We start from the raw sequence: 18081 nt of genomic DNA on the forward strand, positions 1-18081 counted from the left end.
ATCTACCAAATCTCAACCTTCAATTTTACTCAAAGATCATGCATCAAATTCTCAGAGAAAAACATCCCAATTCATATCAATCGGGAATCTCTGAATCTTTTTTCAAAATCTCTTATACTCCAACACCGTGAAGAGTTTAACTATCTTCACGTCGGTCTTGTCCAAGTCGCTGTAAAACCATTGTTCAGACTTGGGTTAGATATCCCAGTCCTTATTGTTAGGCTTATGGAGCCTGATACTTATTTATAGCTTGGTCAACGGTTATATCTGGTAAAGCTATAATTAGTAAAGTTATATATAGTAAAGCTATATATGGTAAAGCTATATATATGGTAAATAGCTATATATAGTAGATGACTAAATCTGGTAAAGCTATATATAGTAAACTATACCATATATATATCTGGTCCGGTAGAGCTTTGAAAATGTACTTTTCTATTCTCTGTACTCTCTCTTGTTGTACATACCTGAAGTCATCAATACAAAATCCTTTTAGCCAGAGTTCTCCTTGCAACTTTTCTCTATCCCATTCTTTGTGTTCATCTAGATCGAGCGTGTGCGTTGTTGTGCGATCCTAACAACTGGTATCGATCCTAACACTTATCTCCTTACGAGATAAGAGACGTGAAGATTTCTCAAATTCTTTATTGGGAATGGTTCAATCCAATCTAGAGAATGGACCAGTCTATTTCAATTGTTATCCAAATTTTACTTTGTCGCTCCACGACCCGCACATATTATCAGCCCTATGCTGGACTTACAATAAAAAAAATTGAACATCAAGGCTGAAACTCATTCTTCAGTCGTCATATTCAGGGTTTATTACAAACTCATGAATACAAATATTTCTCCAAGAGCATTAAGATCCTCGCCAAAAGGATCAACCATGCTCACAGAGGCAAATATTGGAAAGTCCTCGGTGACTGTTCCAAAAACTCTTTCTTGGGATCAAATAACCAGAAATACTCTCTGGAAAATAGAAGATGCTAATCTTCTGAGGAAAAAGGAATCTCAAAACCCATTACAAATCATCGAACATGACGATGGAAGTATTGAAATAAAATTCAGCGAAGAACCCTCGTCAGAATCAAAAGTAAAAGAATTCTTTAGTTCTAGACCAAGTACGTCGGGAGTTTCAAGATCAATGTATGACCCCTTAAAGGTAAAAGAGGTCAATTATGATCAAAAAAGGGCATCAATCCACTATGAAGATGGCTCAAGATCTCCAACCCATACAGATATGGATACTCAATCCGTCTACGAAAGTCAGCTAAATGTCATTACGGCTGATATCCAGATAGACAAAGAATTATTGAAGGCATATTTTATGTCAGCTACCAACTCTTCAAAGAGAAAAACTTTCTTCCAAACCTACAAAGAAGCTGAGCGAAGTGAATTAAGAGCTCAATGGTATTCTCATATGGAAACGATAAAAGAAAACATATCATTCTTCGAATGATTTGAATAAAATATTTTGCAAATATGCATTTCGACTCAAAGAAGCTGGAAGACTACCAGAAGAGGCGAAGTATATTCAAAACATCCTCCGTAGGAAAACGTCGAATTTGACAATTATTACGGAGAAAGGGTCAAAGCTAGTCCTTTCAAAACTATCCCAGAAGGACTAGAAAAGGGCAATCCGACCCTAAAGGATATCAAGAATATCCAGCATCAAAATAATTATTCAAATAAGATTTTATCCATGATCTCCACCCAGCTTGAGAGTATCGAGGGGAAAATCTCAAACAATTCTGGTACTCTGCAAGAACAAGCAGGCAGCTCTGTACCGAAAGTCGATGAGTCAATCCCAATACTCAGACCGGCAAACCTCGACGTATTTACAAAGAGGATTTCAAAAGAAGAGGCCGCGATGGCCAAAATAGAAGAAAAGTTGGATATAATCCTAGATCCTGGGATAACACATCAGGATTCATCTGTCAATGTCGTTAACAATGACGACGAAATTCAAGAATTCGAAGACGAGATTTTAGATGAGGTAGAAGAGCCTCTTTACAATTGAATCGAAAGAATCTCTAGGAGAAGTCAAAATAACACCAATAATAAAAAAAACTGGTATACTCAACTGTCTTTTCCGGATATTCAATTCGAAGAAAAGACTCTAAAAACTCAAGCTCATTACGATGGTCTAGCAATATATGAATGGAATATCGATGGATTGTCCAACTATCTGATAATGAATGTTGTCAATGAAATGATGATGGCTGCAGGCGCGTATAAATTACAGGGCCATAAATCCGACCATCAAATAGCTCAAGTTTTAGTGACCGAATTTACCGGGCAACTCAAGGACTGGTGGGACAAATATCTCGATGAAGCAACTCACCAACAGATATTAAGCCACCATGTCAATAGGCGAACTACTCAAATCATCAAAGAGGAAGGTCCATCAACTAGGACCGAAGTACAACATGAAAGGGTAGAGGATGCTATCAACACCCTCATTTATACCCTTATAGAATTCTTCGTTGGCGAACCCTTGAAATAGCAGGAGAGATTCGCCGAAATACTCATGAACCTGAAGTGCCCCACCTTAGGAGATTTTAGGTGGTAAAAACACATGTATTTGAGCAAAGTTCTTATTAGAACAGACAGTTCGTTGGAATTCTAGAAAGAGAATTTTGTCAATGGACTACCAAAACACTTCTCAAGAAGGATCAAAGACGGTCTTAAGACAAAGTATAATGGAACAATTCCATGGCAGACTTTGTCATATGGGTCAATAGCATCCTTCATCATAGAAGAAGAACTCGGACTTTGCAATGAGTCAAAGATTCAAAACAAGTTCAATTCTTCGATATCAAATGGAAAAGAGGTTGGAAGATTTTGTGATCAATATGGATGCAAGGGGATAGAGGCCCCCTCAACCTCCAGAAGGAAGAAGGTTAAGACGCATTCAAAGCCATATAATTCGTACAGGCCCAGAGAAAAGTATCGGAACAAACCAGTACCTAAGAAATCCTCGAACTCCAAGAAGAATCTGATTCATATTCTAGCACAGAATATGAATCAGGACAAGAAGGAAAGAGAACGTGCGAAGGATGCATAAATGTTCTTACAAAGGATCAAGAAATTCTACTTGAAGTAGTAGAAAAAGTTCAAGATCCAGAAATTCAACAGAAAATTGCTCAACGACTCAGAGATGCCATCACAATCTCTAAGCCACCTGAAATGGAAGAAAGAAATCCCTACAAACTTCAATCACTACTCAATACCTACAAAGAGAGATTAATAATATCAAACAAGAAGTACAGGCATTAAGATCTGAAACCAGGTCAGAATCCTATATGCTTTGCCAAGAAGTTCTCAATCTTCAGGAATGGCTGCCCGAACGAAAGGAAACGGCGCAACCAAACCTGGACGAGGATGACTTTTAAAGTTCCTTCGTTGGAGCCATCACCACTCCTCAATATAAAAAATGGTACGCTCTCGTTACCTTAAAAATTTATGATTTCAAAATCACACTAAAGGCTCTCATAGGTACTGGAGCCGATCAAAATTGCATTCAAGAAGGCCTAATACCTACAAAGTATTTTGAAAAAACTAGTGAGGGCCTTAGAGGTGCAAATAACAATAGACTCAAAATTAATTACAAATTATCTAAAGTCCATGTTTGTAATCACGAAATTTGCTTCGTAAACTTCTTCCTTTTAGTAAAGGACTTACGACAAGAACTAATCCCACGTACTCCTCTCATTACTCAATTATACCCTTTTAAAATAACTGAAAAGGGGTTAGAGTCAAAAGCCCTAGAAAAGAAGATAAACTTTAATTTTTTTTCTCCTATAAGGATTAGTGAAATAAATAACCTTCAAAAGAATACAATTATTCAATCAATAAATGTATTAAATTATAAAAAAAAAACAAATTTCTTTTTTGAAGGAAGAATTCATTCAAAAGAATAGAAGAACAAATTCAAAGTAAGACCGTCCAGTCTAAAATCAAAACTTTACAAACTCAAATAGAAAGGGAGATTTGTTCAACTATCCCTAATGCCTTTTGGAATAGGAAGCAACATATAGTTAATCTTTCTTATGTCAAAAACTTCGAGGAGAAAAATATTCCTACAAAGGCCCGACCTATTCAAATGAATAAGGAATTACTAACATTCTGCAGAGCAGAAATCAATGATCTTTTGCAGAAGGGTCTTATTAGGCCGTCAAAGAGCCCCGGTCATGTGCGGCTTTTTACGTCAACAACAAGGCAGAGAAGGAACGTGGAGTCCAACGACTGGTAATAAACTACAAACCCTTAAATTAGGTTTTGGAATGGATTAGATATCCAATTCCAAATAAATCAGATTTAATGCAAAGAATTTCAAATGCAAAAGTATTTTCAAAATTTGATATGAAATCAGGATTTTGGCAAATCTAGATTTCAGAAAAAGACCAAGTACAAAATGGCTTTCAATGTCCCTTTCGGACAATACGAATGGAACGTTATGCCATTTGGGCTAAAAAACGCTACATCTGAATTTCAAAAGATTATGAATGATATTTTCAATCCTTTTCAAGACTTTTCAATTGTTTATGTTGACGATGTTCTGATTTTTTCTCAAAACATTGATCAACACTTCAAGCATCTTCAAACATTTTTTACGACAATCAAAAGGAGCGGTGTAGTTGTGTCTAAACCAAAAATTAAACTTTTTCAAACAAAGATCCGTTTTCTTGGATTTGAAATTCATTTGGGTCTCATTAAATCCATCCAAAGATCCATTGAGTTTGCCACAAACTTTTCGGACCAAATTACGGATAAAACCCAACTACAAAGATTTTTTGGATGTCTCAATTATGTGTCTCATTTGGTTCAAAATATCATACCCATTTGCAAGCCACTTTTTGAAAGGCTAAAAAAGAATCAAAAGCCCTGGACTGAAGAACACACCAAAACAGTCCAAAAAATCAAATCCCTTGTCAAGTCAATTCCGTGTTTATCGCTTATAATCTTAAGGGCTAGTTTAATAGTGGAGACCGATGCATCCGATATTGTTTATGGAGGAATCCTAAAACAGTCTCTTGACAAGAAAGAATCCATTGTCCGTTTCCATTCGGGAATATGGAATTCTACTTAAAAAAATTACTCAACAGTGAAGAAAGAAATACTTTCAATAGTACTTTGTCTACAAAAATTTCAAAGCGATTTAATTAACAAAAGCTTTGTTATCAAAACAGATTCAAGGGCATCTAAATTTGTTTTAGAAAAAGATGTCAAGAATCTTGTGTCTAAAAATTTTTTTGCTAGATGGCAAGCCATTTTATGTTGCTTCGACTTCCAAATTTTGCCTACAAAAGGGGTCGAAAACCCCTTGGCAGATTACCTCTCAAGAGAGTTGTTACTCTCGAAGAAAAACTCTCCCTAGCCAACCTCCTTCTCCCAGTGATGACCGGTGAGAAAGCAACAGAAAAAGGGAAGAAACCCATTGCTTCTTCAAACACACCTACTCCAATGACATCCGATAGCTACGCAATGGATGCTGGTTTCACATTGGTGACCAGGTCTAGAGAAAAGCTTTCTAAAAAACAAGTGGAGGTTATCACTCCGACGAGGCCTTCTGCCTCTTCAACACGGCCATCTGCCGCTACTCCATCGAGACCTACTGTCTCTTCCACTTCAAAGGGATCTTCTATCCCCTCAACCTACTCGGACGTGGTTGTTCCCGTTCGATTTTCTCCAGTTCCTGAAATCAGGACCTATTTTCAAAAATCTGTGTCTATACCAGAAGTCCTGGTAGAACCAGAATACGACGACCCAAAAATCAGAGAGGTCGTCAAGAAAGCCTATCCATCGGGATTCTTCTATATCCCAGAAGATCTTCATAAGACCAGACAGTTTTATGAATTCATTTTAGTCGACACAAAATCCGTCGAAATTACTCATATTCCGAGTAACGATGATCCTTTAAAAACCGCGTACTCAAAGTTAAAAAATTTCAAACTCATGAATTCGACGTACTGGAATCAAGATCCTTACACGGAAAAGACTTTTTCAAAACCGTTTGTTCCTCACTCCTACTCATACATAGACTATCAGATGGCATGGTTCAATGTCATTTGGTATCAAAATTATGAGCCCTCATGGTTTATCCAATTTTGCGAGAATACTTAAAAATTCATTATCCATTTTGGTTCATCAAAGGGTGGAAAATCTTTTGATCAGCCAAAGATATATTCCCCGTTCCAATACAGGAATACTTCCACTACTTTATTCAAAATATATTCAAAACCCCATTTCCATTAACCATGCGCTTTTGCGTATACTTTCAAATTCCTTGGATTTTAACTTGGAATTTTAAAATAAAAGAAACGGAAGACCAAATAAAACAGGTCTTCAAAACTATTAAAATCAAATGGTGGGATAAATATACTTATACCCACGTTGATATCAAAGCGGTAAAGGTCTGGCTATCAGAGAATGGCCACCTTCAAGATTTATCCAAGAAGAGGACCTCCGAATTCCTTAATTCAAAGTCGAAGCTACTCGCTGCATTAGCTCAGACAACTTCGGAAGCTGATTTTCTAAAGCATCTTCAAGAGGCCGCATCAGTCGGTTCAACATCTTCTCCTTCTATTGTAAAAGAAAAAGAGGAAGACACGATTTATGATCTTAATGATCCATTCTTGGATTCTCAACCACCTCTGTAAATATCATCATCAATGACTGAATAGTCGTTAAACTATTTGTAAAAAATAAAAAATAAATCGCAGGTGAAATATGTCAGGATGAAACATATTTCTTCACATATCTCATCATGTTTGTTAGTCTTCTATCTTTTGTTTTATTATTCTCACTTTTCCCACTTTTATTATTTTCACTTTTTCCATTTTCATCACATTATTGATAAATATGGATTTCCACTTTCATCTAATTATTTGTATGTACATTAAGAATTGTATTTTGAATATGTAAATTAAGATAGGATGATAGAGCTCATGTAAATTGTAAGGGCTCAAGTCACTAAACCCTCAACTCCAACTTGCTTCACCACTGGTTCCTCAGCAAGAGTCTCAGAAGTTTCTTGAGTATCCGCTACAACATCACTATGTGAATCTTTCACCAACTCAACCTCAGCTCCCACTTGCTTCACCTCTAGTTTGTCAGCAACAGTCTCAGGAGTTTCTCGAGTATCTGCTACAACATCACTCTGTAAATTATTCTGCAACTCAACCTCAACTCCCACTAGCTTCGTTGTCCGGGTACTTTTCTTCAATTCTGTGGCAGACTTTGTGAAGCTAACTTGTTTCTGTTTCCTCATAACGCAGTTCTCACAAGAACTCATATCAACCGATTTCAGACCTTCCAAAAACTCCTTCTGGCCATGTCCAAGTCTATTGTGCCATATACTTCAATTTGAAACACTTCAGCAACAGCATATCTGTTCATACACCCTGCAGTGCTGTATAAAGTTCCAGATTTTGTGCCACGTGCTACCATCATAGCACCCTTTACAATCTTCCACGAACTCTTACCAAACTTTGTTGCATAACCTGTGCTATCCAACTGACCAATAGAGATCAGGTTCTTCTTGAGACTAGGAATATATCTAACATCCTTTAATGTCTACTAATTTCCTGTCGGAGTTTTTATGCAGACATCCCCTTTTACTTTGATCTTCAAATCTTTGTTGTTGGCAAGATACACATCTCGAAACTTCTAGACAGAAATTTCGAAACAACTCTTTATTTTGAGACGAATGAAAAAATGCACCTGAATCCAAAATAAGAGATTCAATCGGACTATCCACGCTGAGGATTAGAGCCTCCCCAATGTCTTCTGCTAATTGTATCGAATCATCGTCATTCTCTGCTTAAAGTTGAAATCTTAATAAGAACCACACGATGAAAAAAACTAAATCGAGGTTAATATTTTTTGACATTATTGTGATGAGTGTAACTCTCATAGTATGATATCGTAATTGCACACTATGGAGTGTTCATGAGTTGCATTAGGTTTTGTTGAGACATTTTTTAGATCTAGTTCCATTATTTGACTGTAAATTTTTTAACCTAAGCAACCCTTATTAAATAATGGAATCAACCCACACAAATGAATATTTGTATTAGGTTGGGTAAGACCGGGTCATTTGTTTAAATTTTATTTTCAATAAAAATAAAATGTTAATTTATTAAAAAAAATCTATTTATTTATTTTAAAACATTGAATTACATTTTTTTTAATTCAATCTCAATATATATTTTGAAAAATCACCCTCTAAATACTTCAAAAAATTATTTTAAGAGATTATAGTATAATTAATAAAAATATTAATTATTTTAAGAGATTATAGAATAATTAATAAAAAAATTAATTGAGTTTTTTAAACACCCATGAATTAATTACTTACTCAGTATTGTTTAACTCATTCATGCTACTCTCTCGTGGAGTTTCCATAAGACCCCTAACGAGTTTCAAATGTATATTTTTCAATTAAAAAACCCGTTATCAAACATGGTTCTATTTTTATTGTAAACAATGAAGGAGAACTCGTTACCAAACATGTCCATAATTGCCTTCATTCACAATAAGAATATAAAATATTGAAACATCATCCTTGTTCATCAACTTTAAATTTAAAGGACCATTGCATTACACTTTAGAACCGGTGTTACTGCTAACAACAGATGGTTAACAATAACTCCCATGGGTGGTTTTGAAAATAACTAAAATATTACTAATAATAAATAATAAAAAATATACAAGCTTAACATGGTGGTGGTTACCTATTCCAATATAACAATAATATGTTTCTTTAGTTTTAGTGGGTGTAATTGACAATGGAACCTAATTTTACTCATATAAAAGTGGAACAAATCGAGCACAAATATTCTCATATTTACAAAATGAATTCATTTTCATCACTTTCACAGTCTCTCGTATTGTCATTGTTCTTTGCTACCCTATTTACTAACATCGATGGAAAAATCTTCCGAAACCCACCGATTACCATAAACATAACAAATGTTCTAAGAAGTCATGATCAGCTCACTATTCACTGCAAATCTGGTGATGATGACTTGGGAGTCCATCATCTCCCACCTTTGAGCGGTTACGCTTTTAGTTTTCGACCAAACTTTTGGGGCTCAACACAGTTTTACTGCACCTTCCAGTGGTCTGGCTGGTCGCATTACTTTGATATATACAAGGATGATAGAGATAGAACCAAATGCAACGATACTCTATGTTTGTGGTTAGTGGTTGAACATGGTATTTGTATGTTCAACTATAAAACCAAATTGTATGATATTTGCTACACATGGCCGGCTAAATAAATATAAAAAATCGATATATCCATTAATTGGAGGGTTTTGATTATGATATTATAATAAATCGATATAAATTTGATACGGTGTATTAGTTCTAATGAATTATATTATTAAGATTTGTTAAGGTATTTCAATGCATAAAATACTTATTTATTAATTTTTTCTACTTTGATCGGAATTATTTGCCCTCATTTATCGAAATCTCCCATCATTTTTTCGAACATAAATCCAACTCAAATATGACAAGAATACAAAACCAAATTAACTTTCTTTCTTTTTTTTATTGGTTATAAAATTTAAACATCTCATTAGCTTTTAATGTGACGTTACTTGTCTATATTATTTCGATGAAAATGGGTCCGATTTCAATGTGGGCGCAGTCTCGAAGAATATCATTATTTTTATTTGCTAATCTATTTACTATGGAATTATCAATTGAATTTATAGCCACCCAATCAAAACAATTCATTTTATAAGTTTATTCAAATTGACATGATTAGTGTCACGGTCTTATATCAATCGCATAATGAAATTTGTTTATTACGACTCTTAAGTGGTCCGATGGGCGACACTCGCATAATAAACTCAGTTTAGTTTGACCCGCAAATGCTTCCACTAATGAGAAACTGTCGTATTATAATAGTTTGACCCATACATTTTGACCGTTTGCAAATAAGGTATGAACTACCCTAAGCATAATTTAGTAGATACGGTATGAATTAAGATCACAAAGTTCGGTAGTTCAATTTCTTACTCCTAAAATGTTGAACTTAAAAAAATGAAAATTTAGAGACCTATTGGACATAGTCTTAGGTTTACGGACAAAATAGATATAAAGTTGAAAGTTTGTCCTGGACTAAACGTATAATATAGATAACTTTGAATGTCCAATACGCTTTTAATTTTACATGATTTTAAAACTTCATCATAAAGTATGTATTCCATCTTATTGGAGGTCCTCATGATGATGAAAGAGATGTCATTCGACAAATGGGTCAAACCCTTACCATGTTTAAGAAATTTTAAGGGGGAGAATATAGGGCTTGGATTCTTTGCTCCAACTAGTCTATGAATCCACAAGTAATGAGAGTCGAGATGGTCACTGTTGAGAGTCGAGATTCGATATGGGTCAAACCCCTTACCTTGTTTAAGATCTTTGCTCCAATAGGCTGAGAGTCGAGATTCGATGAATTTTGTGCAGATGGTCACGGTTGATCATCTGATTCTTGTCATAATGGCAGTTTTGTAATTATTTATATCTTCAAGGGTCATTAGGTAGTTTGTCAGGTTCAGAATATAATTACTATTTTTCTATAAAAAAAAATCCATAATTTCCCTAGCAATTCTTCATCCCTTCTTGGTCATTATTAAGGATGATGTCCTTGATCAATCCTCTCAATTTCTTTTCTTGCATTTATTGGGTCTTACATGGATGGCTTTTCTTCATTTTTTGGTGTGTTACATTGGAAAAGGAAGGATAAGTAGGTAAACAAAGAAATGGTGCAAAACTATATTACCCCTAAGGATATCTAACTATGGTTCATGACCTAAAAGACCTCCAAATGCTTTTAAATTATGTGGTAGACCTTATTATGTGATGTCTGAAGATGTGAAGACGTTTGAAAGTTATTGGAACACGTTGATTAGCAAAACCAAGAATTACAAATAAAATGACTAACATGCCCCTAGGACTACTTATTTAAATTCAAGGTCTATATGTGCTCCAAATGACTTGCAACTTCTTTTAAGGCCTATTCGTAAGGACAAGGAGTTATGTTCAATGGTTCAAGTTGATTAGAGCAAGCTTGGAACCTAAAGCAAGTTAGGACCAACGAAACACCTAAAGGAAACCCCTCAAGACACAAAAGTCAAGACCCTTATAGAATCCTCTAAGGAATTCATTATGAATGTATGACCATCTAGAACAACCCATGTTTATTATTACGATGTATGCATATATTTACGAATGCATGTTATAACTTTTGCCTCAAGAAATTATGAACCTTAGAAACTTACAAGATTGAGAATCAAGAACAATATAGCTCCTTTCAAAAACTATACAGAGGATGCTTTATTGAATCCTAGAATAAATGCAAAATCTAAGCAATAGTTGGGTAAGATAACCATTACCTCATATACTACAAACTCTGAAAATACTTTACAGGCTCTTTCCTATTATCGATGTTACTCCCTTCCCTCTTTCATGTTAACTTCTTGACAGTAATGGCCTGTCCAGAATGCATCACTGCCTTGTATACAGTCTCGCCATAAGCACATATCTCGTGAAAAGTAATAGTGGCCTCAATTGGATCTTGGGAAGAAATTCATTCCTTAGGTGGGAAATAGACATCTGAATCCATAGATTTTCTTTTCTTATTTTGCTCCATTTCCAATGGATGTGTCATGCAATATAAGATGATCATAATTAGAACGATAGAAACTCCACCTACCTTAAAAGATGGAGACGATGAATCTCCATTGCAGTTGTCAAGAGGTCCACCACAGAGCCCTTCCTTGTCAATGAATCTACTAGTGGGCATGTTCTAAAAAAAAGTTTTTGAAAGGATCGGATGTCTCAAGTTATGCTATATTGCTATGCCGTAGCAAAATTAGTAGATTTGTACGCAAAAAAGAATGATTGTTCTTCAACTAGGTATACTTTTTACGACTAAAACTTATATTTCACATTTGTTAAATTTTATTTTTCTCTTTCCAACATTCCTTGCATATTAACTAACATTTTTTTTGTAAGAAAAACATATTAGTTTGATTAAAATAATAATAAAAAAAAAACTCAGACAAAAAATCAATTGACTAACTACTAAATTTATGTAATATATATAATATTACAATTAGCAGAACAAAAATATATTTATCCATATAATAATTAAAAAAGATTTTAAAGTAATATTCTTGTCAATTTATCTCAAATTCCATTTTATTTTATTTTTTTTTCTTTTTTACTTTGAATTTATTAAATTTGGTTGAAAAAGTAATTTATGAAAAAACAATACTATGTGAATAAGTGTGACTTCTGAGTAAATTATGGGTACATGAATCACCTAAGATCACATCCTTATAAGAGCGACCGTGAGGATAAGATGACTAAGAAATGTTTAAAAGACTTGAAAGTCACTACCTATACAACCAAGGAGCACCTTCCTTTATGGTAGCTCAATCATATGACCACATGGTTAAGCATGCTTTACTCGGAGCAATTATATGTTGGGAGACCTTTTAGAAATTTTACTAGGATGAATGTGAATGAGGACAAAGTGATAACTATCTAAAAGTAGTCATATCAAGTCTTTTTGGAGTTAATATTGCACTCTTATTCACCATTTTCTCATTTATAGCCCCATTTATTCTACTTAGCGAGCATGAAATCGTTTATTGCGGTCCAATGTGAAAAAAATATGATTTGGCATAAATCAATCTTAATTGTATATCTAATTGAGTTATGTGGTAAAATTTCAGACATTTATGCTAAACCATGTGGGAGTAGCGAATTTGGAAACAAATGGGGGATGACATGGAAATGATAAATCCACGTCAGCAGTCTAAGTGGGTCATTGACTACCCAATGTGGAACATCCTATGTGTACTACTTATTTCTTTTCAGCCCTAAAGGGGAACCCATGCTCAATATAAAAGAAAAAGAAAGACCAATAGAAGAAGAGCCACATTTTGGGGAGAAAATCGAATTACACAGCAGCAGCTTCTGCTACAGTGAACTGCTGTGAAACCAGAGAAGAAGAAGAAAACCCTAATCCAGCAACTATTGACAGCAGAAGGAAAAGGAGACCAACAAGGATTGATTAGGGCAAAGAGGTGGACGTGAGTGCTCAAGAGAAGGGAACTTCCATTGATGAACGACAACAAACCGGGATAACTCTCTATTTCCTTATTCTCTTTCCTTATTCCATCAATTTTACATGATGAAGATGCAGATTCCTTTGTTTAATTCAGTTTGTATGGAAAGCTAAACTTAATAGGGGAGGCAAGAGAGTTTTATTTAGTTTAAGTATGTTGACGATATGATTTTAGTTTATTAAAGAGTTGTTGTTAATGATTTACATGTATGTTTAATTAGCTACTTTACATACATAGTTGTTCTCTTATTCGGAAGAAGAGAGGGAGCAATGAAATCCTCTTTAATACTCTAGTTCCATAGCAAGGAGACTTGAAGGGTAATAGAAGGGTTAGGAATAATTCTTCTCCTAGAGCCTTGTAAATAGAAATTACAACGATTATGGAAATAATCACCATTCATGACCCTCGGAAGTGGGCTTAAGAATCTATTAAAAGGAACTAAAATCTACCACAAAACTCAACAACTTATCTATATTTAATCTCTCTTAGCCGAACCTTCCTCATTATAGTTGATTTTCTCATCATTTTCTGTTTTTCGACAGTAGTGGCACTCTGTTTTAGTTTTGTTTAAATAGTTAAAATCTCCAATACCCATTTGAATGTCACCAAAAAACTCACTTAATTTCCAGCGATAAAATTAACAAAAAATATAGGTTCCCTGTGGAATCGACAATTTACTTATTACTTACTACTTGTGATAGTGTATACTTGCATTTATTCTTGTGAATTTTACATCATTTTATTATATACATCCACAAGCTATCAAGTTTTTGGCGCCGTTGCTGGGGAACCTAATTTGGTTATTTTACTTGTTGTAGATTTTTGTGAGCTGGAGCCAACATGAAGTCATAGTAAGCTGAGTTTTCCTACTGCTGTATTTACTGCTGAAGAATTGAGTTTACTGCTGCAGAATTCTGTGTATGAACCCACCTATGGGTTTGGAATTTATTTTGGATCCTGAAATAGAGAGAACATTTAGACGGAGGTTGAGGGAGAAAAAGAAAATGACAGAACAGAATATACAGCAAATGACCCAACTAAATCAGGAGTTTTAAAATCCAGTGATGATGGCTAATCAAGAGAGAATTACTGCCAATGCCATTCATTTAGTAGATGACAGAGAAAGAGCGATCCGAGCATATGCACACCCAGCTGTGGAAAAGCTAAATTCATGCATCATTAGACCCGAAATACAAGCAACCACGTTTGAGCTAAAACCTGTGATGTTTCAAATGCTGCAAACCATTGGGCAATTTCATGGACTACCGTCGGAAGATCCTCACCTACACCTAAAGTCATGTTTGGGAGTTACTGACTCATTTCGATTTCAAGGAGTGGATAAAGATGTGATTAGACTGAGCTTATTCTCATATTCATTGAGGGATGGTGCTAAATCGTGGTTGAATACCTTAGCATCGAGAACAATTGATTCGTGGAATAGTCTAGCAGAGAAATTTTTTTATCAAGTATTTCCCACCCACGAGAAATGCACGGTTCAGAAATGAGATTGTTGCTTTTCAACAGTTTGAAGATGAGACACTAAGTGAAGCTTGAGAGAGATTTAAGGAGATGCTTAGAAAGTGTCCTCACCATGGACTACCTCATTGTATACAAATGAAGACTTTCTACAATGGATTAAATATTGTTACTAAACAAGTAGTTGATGCTTCCGCCAATGGAGCTATTTTGTCAAAGACATACAATGAAGCATATGAGATTTTAGAGAGAATAGCATCTAACAATTGTCAATGGGCCGATGTGAGAAACAACCCAGGAAGAAAGACTCGAGGAGTACTTGAAGTTGATGCTTTGTCCTCTATCAATGCTCAACAAGATTCGGTGACTAATATTTTACAAAATCTAGCGTTGGGGCAAGACTCCATATATCAAAGCACCAATCCATACAGCTGCTGTAATTAACCAGACAGCAGCCGAATCTTGTGTATATTATGAAGAGGAACACACCTTTGATCAATGTCCAAGCAATCCGGCCTCAATTTTCTATGTCGGGAATCAAGTTAGTCAAGGCAACTCGAAAAATAACCCCTTCTCAAATACTTATAATCCAGGGTGGAGAAATCATCTAAATTTCTCATGGAAGGGACAAGGCTCGTACAACCAACAAATGCCCCCTAAAGCAAATTACCCTCCGGGTTTTGGATTACCAAATCAATTGACATATGGTTCTCAACAAGCCACCACCCAAGGGGAAGGAACTAGCCAAGCTCAACACATACCGGGAACATCGCTTGAGAGCCTAATAAAGGAATATATGGCTAAAAATGATTTTATGATACAAAGTCAACAAGCATCATTGCGAAATTTGGAAGTTCAAGTAGGTCAATTAGCAAATGAGTTATGAAATAGACCTCTTGGTAAGCTGCCAGCAGACACCGAAATGCCAAAAAGAGAGGGAATGGAACAATGTCAAGCAATAGAGTTGAGAAGTGGGAAAGAAATACCCAGCAGAGGAGAAAAAATTAAAGAACACGGTGATAGTCGCACTCAAGAAACTGCTGACACACAACAGAGAAAGGAGAAAGCTGTTGTGCAAGAAGAGCACAACAAAAATGATGCAGAAGCTGCTGTACAGAAAGAACACAGCAGAAATTGTGAAGCCTCCTAAAACACAAACATCAGTCAGCAGTGGACAAGAAAGCAGAATATACACACCAACACCTCATTTTCCACAAAGAATAAAAAGAAAGAAGAAAGAAGCCCACTTTGAGAAGTTCATGGACATATTTAAGGAAATTCACATAAATATACCATTAGTTGAAGCTTTGAAGCAAATGCCAAATTATGTGAAATTCTTGATGAATGTGCTCACAAATAGAAGAAAGTTTGAAGAATTCAAGATGGTACCATTGAATGAAGAGTGTAGTGCAATATTGACAAACAAGATCCCGCTAAAGGAGAAAGACCTCGGTTCATTCACAATTCCAATATCAATAGGAGGGAAGAAACTAGGTCGAGCATTATGTGATTTGGGATCAAGCATTAATCTAATGCCGCTGTCTATTTACAAAAAGTTAGGTATTGGTGAAGCTAGACCAACTACAGTCACTCTTCAACTAGCATATCGATCTTTCACTTATCCCAAAGGAAAGATTGAGGACATCTTAATTCAAGTTGACAAATTCATATTTCCTGCAGATTTTATCATTTTAGATTATGAAGCAGATCATGATGTTCCAATTATTTTGGGGAGGCCATTTTTTAAAACCGGAAGAACATTAGTCGATGTCTACAAAGGAACCATCACGTTAAGAATGGGTGACCAAAAAGTTGAATTTAACATCAATGACAGCATGAAACATCCAGCAGTGACATAAGAATGCTCAGCAGTGTATGAATTGACAGAACAACCAGCGACCGAGGAATGGGATGATGGGGAAAGCGGGCAGGAACAAGACAGTAGCTGGAATGACAGAACAGAACAGAACAGTTAGCAGTTTTAGGTCAATTCAACAAAACTTTTAAGTCACTAGAATGTGAGGGAAGAAAAAGTTCACTTATGAGACCATCTATTGAGGAAGCGCCACAACTGGACTTGAAACCACTACCACCTAACCTTAAGTATGCTTATTTAGGTGACAAGAAGACACTATCCATCATCATCTCAGCGACACTATCCTCGACTCAAGAGGATATGCTCCTAGAAACATTGAAGAAGCACAAGGGGGCGATAGGTTTGACATTGGCGGATATAAAAGGAATTAGCCCTTCACTATGCATGCACAAAATACAATTGGAGGAAGGAAAAGTTAAGTCCATTGAGCAACAAAGAGGATTAAATCCCATGATGAAGGAGGTTGTTAGAAAGGAGATTCTCAAATGCAAATAGCAGCTGGGTCAGTCCTATTCAATGTGTTCCGAAGAAAGAAGGGATAACAGTAATGGCAAATGAGAACAATGAGTTGATCCCCACTAGAATAGTGAATGGATGGAGAATTTGCATGGATTATAGAAGGCTAAACAAAGCGACACGTAAGGATCATTTTCCCTTACCATTCATTGATCAAATGCTTGATAGGCTTGCTGGAAAGTCACATTATTGCTAGAAATAAGTTCGGGTGGTGGAATCCACTCATTCCGGCAAGAAAATCCAAGAACGGACAAAGTAAGGTTCCGAACTTCTTATTTCGATTTTATCTAGATGTGAGGAGTTTCATGAGCGTTAGATCTGGAGTTTTTGAGGTATGTGACTAAAATAAGATTCTCACAGGTTTCTTGAAGTTCTTGGACGAGAATCGGACGAAAATCAGAGTTTAGTCTGACTTCGGGTAGAGCGATCGAAAATAGAAAATGTGAGTTTTTATGTATATTTGGACGGCCTTAACTCATCCTGTGTTCAAGAAAAAAATAAAGGAAAAATATATTGTAGAAGTAGAATATGAGATCTACAATTTGCGTGTAGGAACTTTGTTGATATGGATTACGGATTAAAAGATAAGAAAATCGGAAGAAAATAGATCGAAAACGCCAAAAACTCACGTTTCTGGAAAATTTAGAAAAATGCAGGAGGAGAGAGAGGAGGCCTTGCCGCCACGCGTCGGCCGGCGTATGGAGGAGCGCGGCAGAACCGACGAGTGACATGTGGCGACCACGGGTTGGGGAGGCGTGCCCCACTGGCTAGTCGACACGCGTCAGGGCACGGATTCGGGTCAACCCGAGTCCGATCCGGCGCTTCGCATGCGACCCGGGAACACCGAACCGAATCGACCGCTGGCTCGCGACTGCGTGGGAAGTCGTGCGTAAAACACCCTCCAGGGCGCGTGTAGGCACGTGGTTGATCTTTTTCCCTCCGTTCGACCTCCGTTTGCTTGTTTTTCGCACCGATTTCAACTCTGATCCTATTTTTATGTGAATTAGGACCTATCAAGGAAATTCTAGAATTTTTGGAACCTTTTCCGGCAAATAATTT

General features: G+C 36.0%; 1 protein-coding gene and 1 non-coding gene across 2 annotated transcripts; one reads left to right on the forward strand and one right to left on the reverse strand.

Moving 5' to 3' along the window:
• Nucleotides 1-14646: 14646 nt before the first annotated feature.
• LOC147790195 (small nucleolar RNA R71) lies at nucleotides 14647-14752 on the reverse strand. The gene has a single exon (XR_015423050.1). It is a non-coding gene; the product is annotated as a small nucleolar RNA R71 (small nucleolar RNA).
• A 1092-nt stretch (nucleotides 14753-15844) lies between these two features.
• LOC147790196 (uncharacterized) lies at nucleotides 15845-16489 on the forward strand. The gene has a single exon (XM_087128623.1). The coding sequence runs from the start codon at nucleotides 15890-15892 to the stop codon at nucleotides 16487-16489; it is 600 nt and encodes a 199-aa protein (XP_086984749.1). The 5' UTR covers nucleotides 15845-15889.
• Nucleotides 16490-18081: the final 1592 nt, after the last annotated feature.

Source organism: Cucurbita pepo, chromosome 11 (genome assembly GCF_057944985.1).
Source record: "Cucurbita pepo subsp. pepo isolate OVF chromosome 11, ASM5794498v1, whole genome shotgun sequence".
NCBI classification, from domain to species: domain Eukaryota; kingdom Viridiplantae; phylum Streptophyta; class Magnoliopsida; order Cucurbitales; family Cucurbitaceae; genus Cucurbita; species Cucurbita pepo.